Here is a 22,004-nt window from a genome sequence, read left to right on the forward strand (position 1 = left end):
CTATTTCACAATTTCAGCCAGCTGATCCAAAAAAATAAAACAACTATGTGGCAGGTTTATTTAAAATTATACTTTATGATAGATTATCTTATCTTCCTATTTCCGTGTGATACGACTTCACACCTAGCAGGTACATGGAAACAACTTATTTTGCACTTATTTGTGCTGAAAAGATTGCTTTAATTTGCAGCACAGGTCGTCAACTATATTTGCATATCTCTCTGCTACCCCTCATGTCTTAGTCACGTTACCAAGGGATACCACGTGGCTGAAAGGACTAGTAGCGCTTATGTTAGGCAACATCTTTGTTTCATTGGCTACTTTTTATGTAATTTTTGTAGTGATGGCTCCCAAATGGAAAAAAGTCAATGGTTCGGAGACTTAAGCCTTAAACGGATTAATGTTATTACATAATTTTTACATTTTAATGAAGTTCTTTACATTTTTTTTTTATTTGACCTTGCCTTGGCTGAGGCTTAACTGTATTGTACCTAATTGGCCAATTTTGCAGGTCTCATGGTGTCTGGGTTTGCCAAAGCTGCTGAGGCTCTACAAGATGAGAGTCTTACAAAGAGGGCTATCTTAGCAGCTGAATTTTTACAAAACCATCTCTATGACAAAGCCAACAATATTCTATTGAGGAGTTGCTATACAGATGAGTATGGAAATGCTACTCAAATGTAAGTATTGTAGACTCCCTATTAAATGGAAGATTTGACAATTTACTACTTCTTACTTGTTTTCAATTGAATTTGCTAATGGAAACAAGCAGCTGTTTAGTAAATGATTCAATAGTTTCGTCAGTTAAGATTGTGTCAGTGTCCCTTATACTATCGATATGTTGAACTATTAAAATAAGGCAACAATTAACTACAGTCTATACATACCGGTACTTCCGATACATGTAATTGTTTACAATCAAACTTAACGATATTTCTGAGTTGACAACAGCTGATTTTTAATTTCTAGGGTCTAAAAACGCTTTTTACTCTCGAAAGTAAACTTTAGACCCGCAAGGCATGCATTAAAAACGGCTATTTTTACTGCAGTATGGTGACAAATATATCTAACAGTTATACAGCAGACTTTGATTTTAGTCAGGGACACTAAACAGCTGATTAGTTTGCTCTAATAATAGACACTTCACTGCATATCACAACTGAAAACTTCTTGACTGAATCTCATCTGATCTATTACAGTTTGCCACCAATCAGAGGGTTTTTAGATGACTACGCATTTCTCATCCAAGGACTATTGGACTTGTATGAGGCCAGCCTAGAGTCTAGATGGCTGGAATGGGCGGAGCAGCTTCAGAACAAACAAGACGAGTTGTTCTGGGACGTAGCGACAGCTGGATACTTCTCTACACCACACAACTCTGACCTGATACTGCGCCTCAAAGAAGGTGTGTAGCCCGTGGTCAGCATCTCACAACTCAGTGTGAAAGGGAAAGGTTCAATTACCGACATATCAAAATAAATTAAAGGGGTTTGGAGCGCTTTTCCTTAAAAGCATGTAAGTTGCTTTGATACAAAATGCCACTGGAGCTACCCATAGCAAAGTAAAAATATGTTTGCAGTCACATTGTAAATAATGCACAGAAGATCTCGCTTATCCCGTAAATCCACAATTGCATCACGTGTTGTCATCTGAAAAAAAAAATTTTTGCAAAACATTTTCTTTTTCTAAGTAGAGAGATTCCATAGTGATAAGTAGTTATTAGGCTGTTCGTCTGAGTATGTTTGAGGATGCATATTAAATGTGCTAGATTATCAGATGCTGGATTATAGGGGTGTTTTCATCATCTTTGGTCCCGAAACCCTAGTTCCCTGAACATACAAAGTGAATTTCCCTATAGGGGAAGGAGCTATTATGTAGGGAATGACCTAAACCTAGGACCACTTTACTTAATCATTTTAGTACAGTAGTCAACTACCGGTAACTTTAAAATTTGTATTGCATATCACAATAATTCAATTGTAAAAATGCTCCAATTTTAATGAAAATTTGGATCGATCGGGCAAAGTTACATCTATTTTAATAAACTTACAAATAATGAGAAATCTGGTTAAAAGATAGGGCATTTGCCAGGAATTATCAAGGAAATTGACATGAAAGCAGGCTTACATTTAAATAAGTCCATAGACACATATATACAACACAAAAGTAGAAATTTTTGTTTTAACACTGGAGAAATGACAAGGCAGTTGTAATTTGAATCTATTACACCTTGCCAGGGTTGCCAACACAGCTGAAGAGTCTAAAAATTGTTTTTACTGTTGCATATGTATAAATAATTTATGTTCACTCATTATGAATAATCCGCTGTATTTACTTCTATATTTACACTTGTTAATACTGTTACTATGAAATGGCGACCATACAAAGTAGGTATTTTAAGCCAAGTATGAATGGAGATGAGTGTAGGATGAGTGGCGCGATCTTGTAGTCTTGTTAAGGCCGACATTCCTTAGACACAGCTGTTAATTAATAGCCCATACAGCTAATGGCAACTAAGGGACCTACAGTTTATAGTGGAATCCGAACCACATTTTTTCCTTACATATATAAAGAATATACTAGCCTGCTATGAACTTTTCTCAAATGACATACTATAACGTAAGCTGTTTGCTATATGTAAGTCAAAATGGAGATTTTTATTGAGAGTCCCTTACCTCTTTTGCGAACAGTACGTGAGATGTGGCCACCGCGACGACAATACCAGTCATTGGGAAATGTATTTTTTTGTAAAATGCGTGTTATGATGAATGTTTTGTGTTAATATATTGTATTTATGACAAAGCTATTATAATGGGTGCTTGAAGATGTCACTGAGTTGAATAAACACGTTGCAAATTAGCAGCGAATAGGAATGACAGAAGGTAAACATAAATATTTATTCATATACGACGTTCCAATAGTGGGAAAAGAATTTTAACCGTGAGTTACACTGTGGATTATTTTAATGCTGTTGACAGACCAAGATGGTGCAGAGCCGAGTGGCAACAGTGTGTCTTGTCACAATCTGCTAAGGTTGGCAGCTCTGCTGGACAGACCCAAGTACAAAAACAAGGCTGCCAAGCTACTTGCGTCCTTCACCTCAAGACTGACCAGTCTGCCTCTGGCTTTGCCTCTGTTGACATCGGCTCTGATGTTATATCACGACAGCCCTACACAGGTCAGATATGTCCTTAGAAACAAGGGTATTTCAAACTAATTGACTTGCAATAAGTTCTAAAATATCTATAAACTATCTTTCTATTTTTGAATTATCTCAGGGCTGTTGTCAAAGGGAAAGAATTGCACTCCATCATGAGGCAAGTTCACATTTTCAGCTGTTTAAGATGTTCCTATTATTTATTGTTTTGGTTGATTATATCCCTAAATATGGAGAATGAGAATAAAATAATTCCATTCCCATGTTACAGTTCTTGGCAGTTCAGAATGAAAATCAGTGTAATTGAACTAAGCCACCGACAGATTGTGCTTTTGTACTGAAAAAAAAGTAAAAACTTTGAACCAGAGATTCCAGTTTAGTTGTTATAAATATTTGTTTGTAGATCATCATCACAGGCAAGATGTCTGACCCCAACACAGCATCACTGGTGAATGTGGTCCGCTCTAGGCTCGTATCAGGCAGAGTGTTGATATTAGCTGACGGAGACACTACCAGTATCTTGTACCGCAACAGCGAATCTATGAGGAGGTTGGTTGCAGCTATCTTTCTTACTGTCATTTTTGTTACTACACATACATATTTTTTATTTTGGAAGGATACAAAAAAATCTTACCTCTTAATGACACAACAGGTGATTAGGTGAGTTGGTGCTTCAGTGGGTTGCGTCACGGACTTCGGGCCCAAGACAGCAATGTTGTGGGTTTGGATCCTGGTCACTGCTGGTTCTTATTATCAGTACATTTCACCCTTTTACTGTACCGGCTTGCCCCTTGCTTTGCTACATACGTTCCACGCACATGCACATAGCCTATGTAGCCCACATAGGCCTGTTAAAAAAATAAATATAATAAAACAAATTTAAAGGAAGAAGAAATGGATACACAACTAATTTGCAAGAAAAGATTTTCAAGCAGTTAGCAACACCAAAGAGTAAGGTACAGAGGAAACATTCATTTAAAGGTACACTTAAGTGATGTCTTGCACTAGTGCTGGTGTCTAGTGCTAAGTCCAACACCGCCCCCTTCACCCTCATGTACTACAGTGCTCTCGGTGGAGGAAGATCCTGTGCCCTGTGTGATGTAGGAGTTCATGCATAGTGCTTGCTGCTCGGGCTCCTTCTTGCTCGGCACAACATACTTAAGCTCACTGTAGTCCCATAAGTGTTTCCTCTGTACCTTACTTCTCTGTGGCAGCACTCAAAAGTTTAAAAATACAACTACAATAATTTGATATTTTGCTACGACAAGTGAGCTTCCTCCTACTTTCCATCAGGAGAATCCCTTATACCAGGGTTAGTTTTTAGGGTTAAGATAGTTGTGTATCCATTCCTTTTCCTTAACATAGTTTTAATGTAGACATTTTTAGATGTTTTAGAATGAATATATTTTAAATCCTCAATTAAATATGCTAGTCAGTTAACTGACTTTTGGTCTGATTTTTGTTTCCATTTTCCTTATCATAAAAATGATACAAATATTAACAAAACAATAAAAATTGTCCTAAACATTAAACATTTTAGGGAAAAAATAAGAGCTTCCTCCTAATTCAGTTTATAATTAATTTATTAGCAAAGTTAATGAATTGACGGAATGTGTGAGTCCAATAACTGATGTTTGTTGTAGGTTGAAAACTCCCTCCAACAACCAACAGAGTGCGTATGTATGTCGCAACCACACATGTGCGTTGCCTGTGCAAACAGCCCACGACCTTGCGTCACTGCTAGACTCAGCCAGTCATTAGATGACACTGTGTAGAGGCAAATTGAAAATATCTTGTAACAACTAATTGTATAGTGATGATTTAAGGTAAACGCACCAGTAGCTGACAGTATAAGAAACTATACGCACTTAATAATCCGTGGTTTTGAATAAAAAGGAACTAAAGAGATATTACGGATTTTATGTGATTCTAAATTTAGTGTAGTTTTCAAATTTGTCATACAAAAAGGGGTTTTTAAATATATTTTATAACATTTTTAAACTTAATTCAACCTTTGTACGTGTTCCAGTGGCTGACAGTGAAAAAAGTGCTTGTGCCAGTAGCTGACTGTCAGTTGTCCCAGTAGCTGACACTGGAACTATAAATGTACTATATAGGGCCTACTATATAGCTGCTAAACCTAAGGGTTTTATAATTTATAAGACGAATAAAATCTAACTTAATAATTAAATTATAAAATTATGTAAAACGTTATGAAGAAAATTTATTTGATATATTTTAAAATAAAAAATATTTACATTAAAAAATATATATATTTAACAAAAAATATTTTTTTAAAGATAATTTGGCTTATTAATTAAAAAATTTAAATCATTTTATAAAAATATGAGATCGCATAAATTATAAATAGCATGCAAATTTCGATGGGTAAAACCAATTTAATATTGTGCAAGCAGAAAATATCCCCCTGTCAGCTAGTGGAACTTGTATGGCTTTTGTGTACCAAAGCCTGACATTGATATAATTTTAAATCCAAAACCCCTAACACCCCAATTTTATCATGAAATTGTCAACAAAGGTATAATTGATAAAAATAATGAGCCTAATCATTAGTACTATTTAAGAAATTTTGCAAAATGACAAAAACCAAACTTACTTTCTTAACAATTTCATTAAGGGAATCGCCTTAATGTGATATGTACAGACAGGGTCGCTTTCAAACCACCACCATTCAGCGAGTATGGGCTAAATTTCACTGAATTTTTTGTGAACAAATCAAGAATAAACATATGTTCTTCTAACAATGCAATCATGTGTAAATATTTTTAAGAGACCACATTATAATGTTAAGAAACTCAAACTGTCAGCTTCTGGAGCACTGTCAGCTACTGGTGTATTTACCTTAATTTGACTTTTTCTTTTTACACTTAGTTTCTGCATAAGTTTGACTTCAAGTTTGGTGAAATAGATTAAGCCAATATTATTAAATAAGAACTGAATCGAATGAGCCACTGAGTGTGCTAAAGTCCAAGCATTTGTTTCTCACATTTTTTTTCTATACCGTGTTAGTTTATGCAATATAAAAGATCCTTTATAGTTTACAAGAAGTTTTTCTTTCTGTTTTAATTTGTCAAGAGTTGATGTGTTCGACAGCACACTCTGCCTGTGGCTACATTCATTTACATTTTAAAAACTCGTTACAACTATAACACAACAATGAATTATCTAGTGCTATCAGTTAAAGGTTTGTTTATACCTACGGCCGTTTTTTTAACTAGCCGTTTCAGTTCAGTCCTTAGAATTGAAAAGATACACTTAACAGCATTGTTTACTTACTTAACAGCATTATTTGTTTACTTAACAACACTGGTAACGGACCAATGAGTTTCAAGGATTAAGAGAAAAACAGTAACATTTTAATGCTTCGTACTTCAACTAATCAGCTGTTCAGGCCAATTTAATTGTTATTGAGTGGTGCAATTAGTTTTTGGCACAATGCATCACTCTTAGTGGCAATGAAAGATTATAAACGAAAATGTAACCTCTCGTAGTAGTTATGAGTAGTGATTGTTAGTAATTAAAAAACTGTCTTAGGTAAAGTAGTGTACACAACTCGCGTAAATAGCCTTAACGACACTCGTAAAGGGTTTTAAGGCACTCATTAAGGCTTGTAAATTTCTACTCGTGTCGTTAACACTATCTTTACTTGATCGTTGAGTTTTTGTGTAAACTACTATTACTATTAATTTACCAGTACCTTAACTATCAGCTTTGAAATGTGCATACCAATCGAAAATAGGCTAAATTATTTTTAACTTAAATTTTTAAAGTAAATGCTGTTACTTGTTATTTTGTAAGGCGAAAGACACATTTGTGTATGATTTGCAAGTCTTTTGTTTCAGGCCATACTAGGATATTGAAAATAATCTATAACAAACAGATTTTTATCTTTTAGCTGTTATTAACATACTACCGGTACATTTAGTTTAGACTAAGTTTATATTGTATTATTGTATTATATGTAAAAATTTTATTTTGAAATTGTAACTTTTATCATTATTGTAAAAGATTGAGTGAAAAATCATAATACTCCAGGAATTGTTATTGATCTTGTAGCCCCCACAAGTTTTAGCTTCAGTTTATTTCTATATTGCAATTATTTTGTTTGACTAATATTGCAATCCTTTAAGTTGAAAGGAAGATAACTCAAACTAAATAAAAATGCTGTCTTTGTTTCTCAAGACTAATTATATTTATAACAAATATTTTAATGCAAGACACTCTTTTAATGTGTGTGTATGATAAGTTTTACAAGTTTTAACATTTAAATATTATGTACAAAATTTAAAAATCCTACCAACTAGGAAATATCTGTTGAGTATACGTTACAGGTCTCCTATCATTCATCCATTTAATTAGATTAAGTTTGCTCTCTTTGTTTATTTTAATCACTTTGTATACGTTATTGTTTCATACGAAAAGTGTGTAAAACTTATATGCTTATTTATTTTTACAATATTATTCAAAGCTATTTATTTCCTGTATTATGTAAATAATATTTATGGTGAGTTAGTATTTCCTTGTAAAAATTTTAGATAAGCATTATTTTATCAGGGTAACTTAACAATGTGATAGCAGAAAATGTGTGTGCGGTTTTGATTGTTTTAAACTTGTTTTTTAGATTTGTGTGAAACTTGAGGGTTGTGCTACGAAATGTGATGAAATGATTACCATGTTGTTGTTGTTGTTGTTATTGTTGTTGTTTTTTCTTTGTATAAGATAGACAATACTGTAATGACATGTCTGTATGGATTTCAGTAAATGCAAAACTACATAGTAATAAATTGTTATATTTTTTCTCTTATTAATTTTAAATTGTGAAAATATGAATGTTTAAGTACAATGCAATACTCTTTAAAAACTTTGGTTACTTACACAGATAAAACAGAAAAATAAAAACACTAAAACTATTTCAACATGGTTAAAATTTGTAGAATCACATTGCTAGATTTTACTCAGCAGTAAGATTAAAAGAATGTGCTGAATATAATTTATAGCAAAACAATATAAATACAAGACTTAAAATTTAGTCATGACCCCATGTGCATTTTTTACTACACTGAATTATTGATGTTAGGCAAAGAATAACTAAAACAAAAAAAATCTATGAATCTCAATTGTTTTTACAATTTTTTTTGCACATCAAGATTAATTTACCCCATTTAGAAAATGCTCACTTGGCAAAGTATACATCACAAAATATCAAATTTATTTCTCATTATATCCACAGCAAAATAAAATTATTACTGAAATTTTATTTTTTTACATTATGCAACCATGGGATTCTGTGATACTCTTTGTTATTTTTTGTGTTGTTTTTCTGGTAAACAAAACTGGTAAGGATCTGAATGTTGAAAAAGAAAGATGAAGAATGTTGTCATTAGTTTCATAGCAATAAATGTTTGAAATGATTGGTTGATTGTTGCTGACCTTGTGCTTTATTTTCCACTAGAATATTTTATGAAACCTCTTTTGACTATTAAAGTAGAAACTAGGCTATCTAGGTTGATGTTTTGTGCCAAGGTAAAAGTTCCATTTCTTTTATTTTTAGGTTTCCCTGTTAATACGTAAGTGTTACTAATGAATGTTTGGGGAAAACATATTGTTTAAAGTTGCAAGTTTTAACACATCAATTTTGATGGATAAGAAAAAAAAATAATACTAAATTAAGTCAGTGGTCCTTATTTTTCTTTTTCTTTTAATTTAGAGTCAGTAGTATTACCTTTTCCAATAAACATTCCAAAAACCACCGAATTGACAATCTTTTAATTTTAAAGTATGGTCTATTCCTATTGCCAATCAATTTGGTTACTACATTCCATGGTAAAAACTAATAAACCTTGTTTTGAACTTTTATGTCGAGATACAATAAGAGTGTGACAAAGTCAACTAAAATTTTTTTTTCTAATAAATGTTACAGTGTGTTTATTAGATACAGTACCTACCAGAGAAAATGTAGCAGTTAAGTTACTGTATATATTTTGTGAAAATTATCTTATGCTTAGTTACTAACAATATAACATCGTAATCAGCAAAATACCTGTAATTAATTTTACAAAAGTAAATAAAAATACATCTAATGACACTTGAATCATATATTTACTCTTATTCTGTTTTAATAAGATGGCTAATTCGCATAAAAGGTGGTAGTGGTGATACTCTCCATCATTTTTCAATAAATTACATTTTTATTTAATAACAATAATCAAATACTAGAGATCGTGTAGTGGTTGAAAACTCAACCAAAAATATCTAATGTACAGACTTCTCAATTTTCACCCCACGCTGTAAATAAAACGTGATAGGAATTTCTTCCATTTGTTTTGATTTTCTGTTTATATTTTGTTGTTATTTCGTCGCCAGTATGGCAACCCATAGTGTCCATTATAATTTTTTTTAATTTTAAATTAATTTATTAGCCTATTTTAATTGTAATTTATAAAGGGATTCTGCATACCTACAGGAAAATATCTTTCTATAACAGTATGCGTAGATTTTCCCTACGATGCACACGAGCTGAGAAAAAAGGTTTTAAAGAAACATGCTTGCCTATTAATATATAGATACTATATTAATTTTATACTAACACACTAATACTAATAAAATTAATATGTACTAGACGGAAACACACATTAAAATATTGTTGTTAGCTGATTGAGGGTGACAAAATGTATTATAAGGAACTATGTCAAATATAGGCCTATGTTATTTCTTATAATCTTTATGATGGGAAAGAAAACTATTAAAAAGACCATTTAAAGTCTATAACTTCTGATTCAACAAGAAATAGACCACCAGTCAGTTTTTAAACAAACCAAAGTTGGTAGTTTGAAAGTAATAAGCCCAAACAAAGACTTTGTAAGGCAAGAAGTACAAATAGGTCAGGGGTGGGTGTTGGGGAGGGAATGTTTTGACAAACACACACCCAGACAGCCATATTTTATAAATCTCAGACCCATACCATTGGGTTCTCTGAAGACTTTCACACTATTGTTCTATGAAATATTTCATCAGCCTGAGGCAAAGTTTCGATGAAATTATATCCAAAGATTGCTTTTGCAAAAACAAATAATGTTGTGTCTGTTGCATAAAAGAAACATGATTTTATTTTATTGTAATCATTCACAGAAGTTCTGATGTTGTTTTTCAGATATTAAACTTATACAAGATGAAGACATACTTTATTGGTTTGGTTTGGCTTCTATCGTCTAAATTATATATTGTGCTAAATGGTAATCTATCTATCTATTATATTATTAAAGTGATACAATCAAATTTTATGTAAACGGTTAAGGCCATTTACCAAATACAAATATAGGCATATGGCACATCAAAATGAAGCTTAGAGTGTGTAGATTTGCCGAAAAGTATTATTGATATGGACGAATTTCCTAAGGGCTCTGCCCCACAGGCTGTTTTCCAAAGGGCTACGCCTGGCATGCTTCCTAAGTTTACATGATTTAATTTAATTTAGTTAATGAAACAGCTGGTCAGTACAATGAACTGGTGTTTGTTTATTTACTCGAAAAAGATGTTTGTGATGCTTTATGTCGATTTAGGAGGGTTATGTTTGGTTGTAAAGAAAGTTTGTACACGTTTTGTAAAGAATTGCTCAAATTTTCATTTGTAATTTATATAGTAAGCTACATATAAAGAGGCTGACTAAAGTTGAAGAATTATGGTAAAACATGTCATTCGTGAAGCCTCAATATGAAACAGTTGATGCTATTGCTACACTAAAGGTATGTTGTCATATTCTTTTGGATCTATTAACATCAAAAGTAGGGGTTTAAAAGTAAGCAGGTTTACACTTTTAAATCAGTTTATATTTTCAAACTAAATCATAGAGTTGCCGTATTTTAAAACAGACATCAGAATTACTTTAATAACTCTCTAGGTCACATTTTCTTCCCGTTGCAAAGCACGGGTATAACAGCTTGTACTTATTTAATACGCAAGCAGGATTTTTGTAACAATTACTCCTCTGAAACTACAGAACCAATTGACATGTTTTTGGTGTCATTGGAAAGAGCGTAACGTGAAGTTGTGCAGGAAAGTTTCTTTTTAGGGAAATAATTAGAGAGTGAGGCCCTGGGGCCCTTAAAAGTTCCGTATTTCTCCATAAGATTAACATGGGAAAACCGAAATTTCTTAAACCATGTCCTCACTCATAACTGCTATAAGCATTTGATACTTATATGCCAACCCCGTACGAAGGACGGGTACTCTGCTAGTCTATTATAAATCTATTTCAATGATTATGAAACAGATTTTTCCCGTTGCGATCAAAAATTAATAGTGAGAAGAAGAACATATGTTAATTGTAAACAGTCAATGTGTAAATTATCTATGTTGTATTACAAATGTGTATAGTTTTGGATGGTTGTTTGTGTTTAATGAAATAAGTTATTAGTTATTAAATTTTTATTTTAAGGATTTGGCATATGAGTAAGCCTCCCAGACAGCACACTTTATCCCAGGGACATCCCATAGTAGTCCCATATGTCCGGAGAATGTCTCGGGATATGTACGCTAGCCTCAGGATACCCCGCAAAATCCCGGAACGAGTACGAAATCCACAGGATATCCTACAATATACCGTAATGTCCCGGGATTTGTAAGTTAACCTCAGGATATCCTGTAAAGTCCCGGGATATGTACGAATGCCATAGGATATCCCAGAATGTCCCATGACATCCCGGGACATGTACAAAATCCACTGGATATCCTGTAATGTCCCGTAATGTCCCGCGGTAACAAACTGAAGAAAAAACTACTACCACTAATGAAATGTATATATAAATTTAAATGTTCAAAGGGGCCAATATATAATAATTTGTTTTATTCACTAGCGCTTTCAGAAACTAGGTTTCCATCTTCAGGCTGTTTTTACACTAGTACAAAAAGTAAATATTTACTTAATAAATTAATTTTAAACAAAGTTAAAACAGATGATTTAAAGGATATCGGAAAAATAAAAAATGATATTAGACAAATTAATCTTTTGAATTTTGGATATACAGTATTACAGTGTTGTTCTTGATGTAATTATTTTCAGTAATTCTGAGTTTATAATTGGGCCACCTTCATTATTTAACAAATAATTTTGGTCTGTTTTTTCTATAGATTCCCACGCATTAAGATGTTGAGGTTTTATAATTTGTTTTAAAAGTTTAAGGTTTCCCAAATTGAAAATATGTCTTGTTAATATTGTGGCTAGCAAGGGCTGACTTTACTTTACTGACATATTACTACCACTGAGTTAAGGAAAACTAGAGTTCTATCATAGTTGTGTGAGATGTGTATTTAATTCTAACTTTAAATTAATAAAATAATCTAAAACTAATTTTAATCATATAACAATCAATTATAACAGTGCTAATCTGATGGTAATTAAATAATCTATATTCAAATACCAGTATCCTCTCCAACTACCAGAAAACAATTCAACTACTTGAGGCCTAAACAGATTAACAGAATCATATTATATACTGTAGTATCAAATATATTTTAAGTATTTTGCGACCATTGCAACTGTTGGCTACTCTTTGACCACTTGAAAACTCACATAATCATTAAGCGGGATAGCTCAGGAGGTAAGGTATGAGGCTCATAAGGTGAAGGTACCAGGTTCGAGACCCGCTTGGGCCAAAAACTTTTTTCTAGTTTTTTTCTTCAAAATTTGTGTTTATTAACTATTTAATCAATTTACTCAATTGATAATTAAGCTTTTCATACTAAATCTATATTATTTTGTGTTTTTTATGTTCAGGCCCAGACCACACTTTTATCCCAGCGTCATCCCATAGTAGTCCCATATGTCCTGAGGACTACCCTGGGATGACCTCGGATGTCCCACGGATATGCTGTGAGCTTATCCGTAGGATATCCCTTGGCGGGGACATTACGCATTCCTGCGGATATCCTGGGATATCCCAAGTTGACCATAGGACTACTATGGGATATCTTGCATATCCTGTCGCAATATCCGTGGGATGTCCTGAGGAGAAAGTGTGCTGTCTGGGCTTTGATAAATAACACCATTTCAGAGTTCAGCCAGTTTTTGCCTAACTCTGTCCTGTAGAGTTTAAAGTAGCCTACACCTTATTGTCTACAAATTGGCTAAATAACTTAGGTACGGTACTTGATAAAAGCTGACAGCCTTTTCACGTTGACTTAAATTGTAAGCATACCTTTTCCCGTCCATGGGCAGTTTGATTGTTAACAATTCACCCTTTAAACTCGAATAGGACTGTTATGTAAATTAATTGTGAGTATTTCCATTGGTTAATAATCTTTTAGTTGACTCTTTTAAAATCATTGGAAATTATGACTGTTATTAGTTTTAAAACAAGTAATTTGTTTATAAATAACTCCTGTAATTGCTCGATTTTGAGCAACATGTACACTAGTACGTGGTTATTTTATCATGAATATCAATTTAAAATCTATCTATATTTACAGTGTGTTTCAGAATTCGTGTCGGATATTTTAGGCTATTGTTCCTGGGTAAGAAACAAATCCAAATATCATATTTAAATTGACCGGAAGTCCTTAGTTACTCACACAGCCACCATTTTGTTTTTTTTTCTCTTATTAATTGTTTTCTAAAAAATGGTAAGAGATACAAAATTGAAACTTTGCAAACAAATTTATGACAACTAGACAAAGCTACAAAAAAATTATGAACATTTTTAAAATTCATAAAACAAAATGGAGGCCATTTAAAATTTTGTTTCTTAAATTACTCAACAACCGCTGAGTTTACAAAAAATTTACAACAATAACTTTTTTAAGACAATTTAATTACATATCGATTGAAACCCTAAGCTTTAAGATTGGATGAATATTAACTGAGATATGGCAGCTTTAGTAATACGTGACCGCTGGAGGTTAGATGTAGTGCATGCCGAGGCATGCGGCCTAAGTCTGCCACAACAATGCAACAGTCTCCGTCCGCTTTGCAAGTCATTTTAAAACGATTTTAGATTGAAACAATAATAAAATATTACATAACCCCAAAAGTGTATTTTTTTTTTATCAATTATCAATCACTAGCTCTAACCCGCGGGCTTTGCCCCGTTTAACTTCTTCATTTTCAAGATTATCTCGTTCGCATGGCTCATTCACGTCCTGGTTGAAGTTTGTTCGCTACGCTCACTTGCCTTCAGGTTAGCTCGTTCGCTACGCTAACTCGCCTCCAGGTTGAAGTTCGTTCGCTACGCTCACTCACCTTTTGGTTGCAAATTAGCTGTTGTCATAAATGTAAAAGAAATAATAGTGCTGCACCCTGTTGGTAATCCTTGTAACTTTAATGCTATTGAACATCACAGAACATAACCAACTTGTTTAATTGAAACAGCTGTTAAGATTCAATAATTCCATTTCTCATAAGGTTAACATGGGAAACTCCAGAGCCACTGGGGCGGAGCCCGAAAGGATTTTTGAAATAAAAATATGCCTATATGTTAATCGGGAATGTGAGCTATCATCATGCCAAATTTCAGCCCAATCCGACCAGTATTTTTCACGTTCACTTGTCACAAACATACATCCATACATCCATACATCCATACATCTAAACTTTCTCATTTATAATATTAGTAGGATTAGGATGGCTTAAAAATTGCACACCTATTTACTGTTTTTAAAATTCACACTAAACACCCAAATTCTTCAATTTACAAATTCTTTTTCAAATTTTTTCATTTATTTTATAATTTTTGAAAAATATTAACCCCACAAAAATTGATGAATTTTTTTTGTATAGTTTTATATGTTATATTGAAGCCCATAATTTTCCAAACAAAATGATATATAAAACAGTATACATTACATTGTTTTTAAGTTTCTAAGATACATTTTAATAAAACCCTGCGATTGCGCAATAAATGGGCGAACATTAAGACCAAAACTAGAGACACTTGGAGGGTTAAACACTAGTTAGAAAGTATTAAAAACTTGTAACATTGTGTTAATTTAATTCAACATCATTTTCATTTTGGAAATGTATATAAATCAGTATTAAACCATCAGTTAAACCATTGACCATTGGATACTGAAGTACAAATCTATAAGTATAAAAGTAATCTTTAAGTATAAAGTATAGGCTATCGTTATTTGTGTAACTAGTGGGTGAAGTGGCACTTTTTGGCTGCAAATTATTTTCATGGTTTTCCAAAATTAATCTATATATTTAATTCCTTAAGAAAATCGGTCCCAACGAAATATCTTGACCTAGGAAAAAGATAGCATGGCTGTTGAGGACAAGTTGAGGATTCATTTTAAGGCTTTAGGTCCAAGGACGGTGGGAAAAATATCAGAAGTTTCAAAAATTACCCCTGCTCTGCCCCACCGGTTGTCAAAGACCCAGTCATTTTCTAATGGAAGTAAGCCACAGTTTTTCTATAACCTGTTTTAAATACACCAGCTGATGTAAACATTGCATATTTGTTTGTTTATTGATTTTAGTGTTCTGTTTTTAGGTTAGAATGGTAATGCAGAGTTAAAAATGTATCGTGTTAGGGGAAGACCGCGACTACGAAGGAGAGTATTTAGGAATGATGCACAACATAGGGAAAGGTTATGGATAGGGCGGAAAAGTAATATTGTTTGGGGGAGATTTTACCAGATACTGTCTGTTGTTCCAAGCAAAAAAGGATAAAACAATATAACATAAAAGGCATAGTACAAATATAGTAAAGGGGACATACATACATAACAGTAAAATCAGGTAAGTAGTTTCCGTATCTTAAACTAACTAAAATAGGCGTGTCAATGCCGATAAAGAGGAATTTGGTTATTTGCTTCGACAACCGGGAAACAGAACCAGTGTCAAAGTATTTAGAAATCAATCGATGATTAGTTTTTTTTAACAGTATGTCACAGTAATATAAGTCAGTATTTATTCGCAAACAATATCACAATTAATTGTTGCATTTAGCAGATTTTAAATTCTGGAAGGAACTAAATTGTTTGTTAAAAATTAATAATAAAATCTAAGGCAAACAAAAAGAAGGTTTTCACTCAAAAGATGCGGTGTACAGGGATGATAAATTCACTCTTAGTTTGTTTAAATATTACAAAAGTTTCTTTTACATTTTGAGATTTTTAGGGACTTCTGTCCCTATACAAGCCATTAGTTACAATTATTTAGCTATTGAAAACTAAGTGTACTGTATAAACAATTTCAAACTCCAAATTTTTGATTCAATATAATAATAGACATCTTCAGAACTTACTTAATAGTCGTTTTCAAAATTCATTGGTTGGAGTGTTGATTAAATGTTGATTAAATGTGTTTATTAAATGCAGTACTAACTACATTCCTTCATGTAATTTTGAAATAAGTTCGTGTTTGCAAGTTTACTGATTTTAGAGCTTGGAACTAAGAAGTCATGAAACAACCAATAGTGTTCAATAAATAAACCTAAAATGGACCAGAAGGTAATTGTTTTTTCCTTATGAATCAATTTGACGTTTTGTACATTTTTAAAATTTAAAATTCAACTTAAATAATTTATGATTTCCTATCTCAATAAAAAAAACATTTGAAATCAAATTTCTACCATAGAAATGGGATCAGTTTAACAAAGCTAAGCTAGAATTCTATTAAGACACTTTTCATCATGTCCAAAGTAATCTACACGTTCTCATAATTAATTCATGCAAAGCTAAGGATATGATACAACTTACTACATGTTTCTAATTTACAGTTTTACTCTTAAATTTCTTATTATATTACTCACGATACAGAGAGGTTGTGAGTTGTTTGAAGTGCATTTTAAATATGAGTTTTGTTGCTAGGTAACTTATTTATGATTCTTTGTTCAAAAGTTATCTGTTTCTGCTATGTTTTGTTGTAACCAAGGTGAAATAAAATGTTAAAGTATTTTCTTAATCGCAAGGGTGGTTCCAGGGGGTATCAAGGGGGTCGAGACCCCCCCCCCCAAATATTTTACCAGGGGAACTTTAATAATTAATTGTTATTGAAAATCGTTCAACCAAATTCATTGTAGTCTATACACTTGTGGCAAACGATAGGTCTAATTACAAACTCTAACCTAAAACTTTGGATCGTTCGAGTTTGAATATTTTTTAAGCTATGAAAAGTAGGGAAGATCGGCAGACGACGGACGCTTTCAGCTATACGGCAACGGCAGTGTCCGATGCTGGCGTTCGATGTTCGGCCGCATTCTTCTTATTTAATACATCCACATTTAATGTTATCATTCCTTTTAACCTAGATGATTGAAAACTTGATTGGCTATTGGATTAAGAATAGTATCAAAGGAAGATTTATCAATAATCACTTGAAAGGTAGTTGAATATTAATTTATCCGAGTTAAACGTTAGGAATTTGTAATAACAGAATTTGTAATTCTACGATTTCCTACCATATTAAATTTTAAAACCTTCAATGTTTAAATAGTATTCAAATTTCCTAATAATTAGAGGACGTGATATCGTGATATGGACCAAAAAATAGTCTACTCGAACAATCCCAAGTTTTAGGTTAGAGTTTGTAATTAGTCCTATCAATCGCCACAAGTGTATAGATTACAATGAATTTGGTTGAACGATTTGCAATAACAATTCTATTAAAGTTCCCCTGGTATAATAGTTTATATATATATATATATTGACCCCCCCCCTGGGACCACCCTTGCATATAAGTACAAAGTTAACTGAGACAAATTTTACCATACTTTATACTTTTTTCCATACAGAACTTGTTATCTTTTTTATTTTGTATAACTATATCTAAAAAAATGTATAAATCCATAAAGAAAATTGCTTTATGAAACCTAAAATTGACAATCATGATTATTCTGTATATCTATAATGAATGTGCTTTATGTTAATTTTGGAAAACGTTTCGTACAGGAAAATACTAAGCTAAAAGAACATGTGCAGGCTTATCCTAAATGTCTGATATTCCATCTGTCTATAAACCTCATCAATCATGCCTACCTCATCAGATATCCAGCAATACCGCGCAAGTATTATCCAAAATCGGATATGTTTTTAAATGGAATGCATAACGTCAATATGGTATTCTCTCCAATATGGTTTATTTTATATATTTTACACAATAATTAGGAATATAGGTTAAAGTATGTAATTAGACTAATTCACCAAATATATAAATAGTTCATGAATTACATTCCACATTTTCAACGTTTAGTGAAAAAATAATTATAACTATAGGAATAAAATTACATCTTTGGCCAGTTTTATTATTTTTAAAAGTATTTTCCTGAGTGGTCAATACAGTAGTACTAAACTAGGGAAGGCTGTTCTAATGGTTATAGAGCAGGAGTAGCGCTTGGTAGTACAGTATCATAGATAACTGTCATAGATAGTTTTGTTGCTGTAAACCAGCTCTCTGGAGTTACATGTAGTCCCTGGTTCAAATTCCATTAATCACTAATGGAAATTCACTACTGACTGTCCTCATTTTCCTTTTTTTGGGTTTGACATGGCCATTTATTTTGAGCTTTTGTTAAAAATAGATACTTAAGGTGTTTGATGAACTACATTTTTATCACAATGTACAAATCAAGTACCCATTTTTGCAAATGTATTTATTGTTCCATTCAGGATCTTCTTATATCTGTTCAAGAAGGATTATATGTAGACAAAAACAATACCTAGATTCCTTGGTAATATACCTCAAGCTATGGATTCCACAGAACTAGAATCAGCAGTACAAAACTGAGTGTTAACTAAATAAACTTTACCTGAGTTTTAATAATTGTATTTCAGTGATCAACAACAGTCTTGTCATTGGGCAATTAATTGAATGATTCATTCACACTATAGGTCGATTGTGACAAGACTAAGGTATGGTTCGTTCTCTTATATAACATCTAAACCTAATGGTGTACCCAAGTAGGCAACACCTAACACTATACATTGAACGGCGCGCGTAGTCAATTCAGCTACACAGAAGTATTGCGGTCATTGCATACTCCAAGAAATGCAGGCGCGCCTCGTGTAGTCCGAATGAATGTTGAAAATGTATTTACATTTCATCGAAATAAACATAAAATTTCGCGTTTCAACCCAAGATACTACATTTATTGGATTGTCTATTGTTAAGAGTAAAACACAGTAAAAAGAACTTTCGCACAAATAGTTATTCTTCCTAGAGCAAATCATTACATCTTTGTTACGGCAATTATGGTGGCTACGAATATACCAGTGAAATCGTTAATATTGTATGCCTACATTACGCTTATGTATTATCTGACCTTCGGAAATAGTTTCTTCCCAGCGGAAAAACAGCGATAAATTTATTTATTTATTTATTAACGAGTTGAAGATGGTATTGACGTGTGGGAAACACCCACACTCAATATGCATTCCAGTATCGTATGTGCCAGAATTCAGAACATTACAATAGTGGTTCACAAATTGCATTAAGCTGTTACATAAAACGTCAATCAGCTATTTTCTATTTTAAATCATTAAAATAATTTCAATTAACTGAAAAATAAGAAGAGCGCTATACAAAGCAAGGACTAGGCGAGCGAGGCGCGGCGCTGCTCACCTTAGGAATCGTTCTCGTAATGTTCCAGTCTAGTGAGCTAGAGCTGAAAACCTACTGGACTGAGGCTGTTTTAGGTCTTTGCCCTCTTTACCGAGGGAAAGGATTGCAAAATGTGTCACTCCGAACATGGAGATGCCGGCTCAAACTTGGTCAAATGTAATATTTTGTGTTATGTCGCGGCCCGGGGGATCGTAGGCCGTATACACCTGTTGTGTGTACTAACCACGATTACTAACTAACTAGTACAACATGTGACCAACATAACCGGAATTGTTATATGTCTTGAATTTGTATTTTCAAGACCTGTATGTTTGTCATATGCAAATGTGACTGAAAATATAACGGAGGACATCACTGTATGAATCACGGCAGTTAGGTCTCAATGAAGCAGTAGTGGAACGTCAGCTATTTGCTACGACTACTGTACTTTGACCAGCCTAACCTCCACACCACACCACCTACTTTCCCTTTCCCGCCCAAAATCGATGCCAGCTGTAACACAGAACGGCGGGAACGGAAGATGGTTGCCATGGTGACCGATCTGCGCGGTGGTCTGCCGCCTGGCGCTGATAACGCTGGCGCTCCAAGCGGCACCTAGCAGAACTAACGGCTAGTAAACAAACCACAGGCTAGCTACAGGTAGGCGAGCAGTGGTCAGCGGTCGCGGTCGTAGCTAGTGAGTTAGAGTTGTAGTGTAGAATGAGTTGAGTGATGTGAGGGTGTAGTGAGACGACCTTCATCTAGACCTTGTGATTGTGATTGTGTTGATAACAAACTGATAAGCTGTGGTCCTCTTGGGTCCCGTCATCGTCGGCAGGTAAGCTTATCATCAGTATCACTAGACTGGTAGAAGCGTACTGTAAGCAATGGGTGTTATCACTTGATAATATTGGCGTTATATAGAGTTCTTGTGGTGAAATATCCGAAATTGAGATGTAACATATTGTTTTTCCTACCGTGAACAAGCACAGAATGACGTTTGTGATGCTGTTTAGGACGACCGTGTTATCACGATAAAGCCAAGGAAATATTTGATTGTGCACCTGCTGCTCCAAGCGCCAATTTTGTTTATCATGTGTAAATTGTTAAGTTAATGAGCAATATACTTTGTATAAGTGACAATTGGTCCCCCCAACAGTTCTTGAACCACTGTCTTTCATCGTTGTAAGTACTTGAAATCTTTCACAGTTACTTAGTCTTCGTTTTTTAAGAATTTCATGGCCAGGATGTAAAATTGTCTACAAAACCTAGAGCGTTTTAAAAAAAAATACACCTCTTCCTGCATTGTTAAAACTAAACTCTAATCTACCTATTACAACTAACAGCTAGGGGGCCTTGAGCTAAAGGGGAGTTGTTATCATTATACAGAAGCTTGTGGCCATAGGGATTGTGGTGGATTCCATTAGCTTACACAAGCTTGCTATAGGCCTACTATAATGACATAAAAAACGTTAGATAATAGATAATAAACAAGAAATTCTGCTTTGTGCTATAATGGATCAAAATGGAAAGTCGATTGAATCATCCCCTATTGTTACCGAAATTCATACATAAAACAAACATAAAAAATGTGTTTTCACGTCAATCATAATTTTATGTATAAGATTATATGGAAATTTCATGCATCATAAGGCAGCTTGTGATGAAAGAATTTAATAAATAATGTGCTTTCTCGGTACAGTAGCTTACTTTTTCCAGTGTATCACGTCATAAAAAGGTGAACCTGTATCTAAAATAAACGGTATCAGCAATCTGACACATACTTTCTCCCATTAGCCATTATTGTCAAAAACCTTTATCATGGGTAAAGTGGCGGAAGTAACTATGATAATAGGAAAAATGCATTTATTTGTCGTTTATGCATTTGCAATAACTTATGAAATGGAATTTTTCAGCAATGAGGGGTTACACTATTTTGTTTAGAATTATAAGGACTATAACATATGTACTAATTTTAATCAAATCCAACTTTTTTTCCAAAAACCCGATTTTTTTATTCAATGTTTTTTATGGGAAAATAACATAAGTTACAATACTTTTGAACAGTAATTTTGAACGAGAATTGGGATTTGTACAATTTTGTTCAGATTATAAAGCACTAAAACGTACTAAATTGTTCGGGCCATTTTCGAGAAAATCCAATTTTCCCGCTATTTTATGGGGTTTTATGGAAAAATTACCATTAAAAATCAAAATTTCAAAAAAAAATGAAAACACGTCTGGAGATACCGTGGATTGGTACCTACATACCAAATTTCAGCAAAATCGCAC

At 33.3% G+C, this 22,004-nt stretch overlaps 2 protein-coding genes across 3 annotated transcripts in view; both read left to right on the top strand.

The window, feature by feature from the left end:
* The window catches only part of LOC128999489 (spermatogenesis-associated protein 20-like), a 28,671-nt gene extending 20,076 nt beyond the window's left edge, over positions 1-8,595 (top strand). Inside the window, exons 10-14 of the mRNA XM_054426045.1 lie at positions 512-680; positions 1,200-1,405; positions 2,979-3,178; positions 3,561-3,706; positions 4,801-8,595. Coding sequence (XP_054282020.1) covers positions 512-680; positions 1,200-1,405; positions 2,979-3,178; positions 3,561-3,706; positions 4,801-4,918 — 839 coding nt within the window. The 3' untranslated portion in view covers positions 4,919-8,595. The remainder of the gene's footprint in view (positions 1-511; positions 681-1,199; positions 1,406-2,978; positions 3,179-3,560; positions 3,707-4,800) is intronic.
* An 11,803-nt stretch (positions 8,596-20,398) lies between these two features.
* The window catches only part of LOC129000891 (uncharacterized), a 157,380-nt gene continuing 155,774 nt past the window's right edge, over positions 20,399-22,004 (top strand). For both annotated transcript variants that reach the window (XM_054427964.1, XM_054427965.1), the window contains exon 1: positions 20,399-20,550. The gene's annotated coding sequence lies outside the window, so the exon portion shown is untranslated. The remainder of the gene's footprint in view (positions 20,551-22,004) is intronic.

The sequence above is a fragment of the Macrosteles quadrilineatus genome, unplaced genomic scaffold (genome assembly GCF_028750875.1).
Source record: "Macrosteles quadrilineatus isolate MER2022 unplaced genomic scaffold, UCM_ALF_1.0 Scaffold_8__2_contigs__length_117827958, whole genome shotgun sequence".
Taxonomy (NCBI): domain Eukaryota; kingdom Metazoa; phylum Arthropoda; class Insecta; order Hemiptera; family Cicadellidae; genus Macrosteles; species Macrosteles quadrilineatus.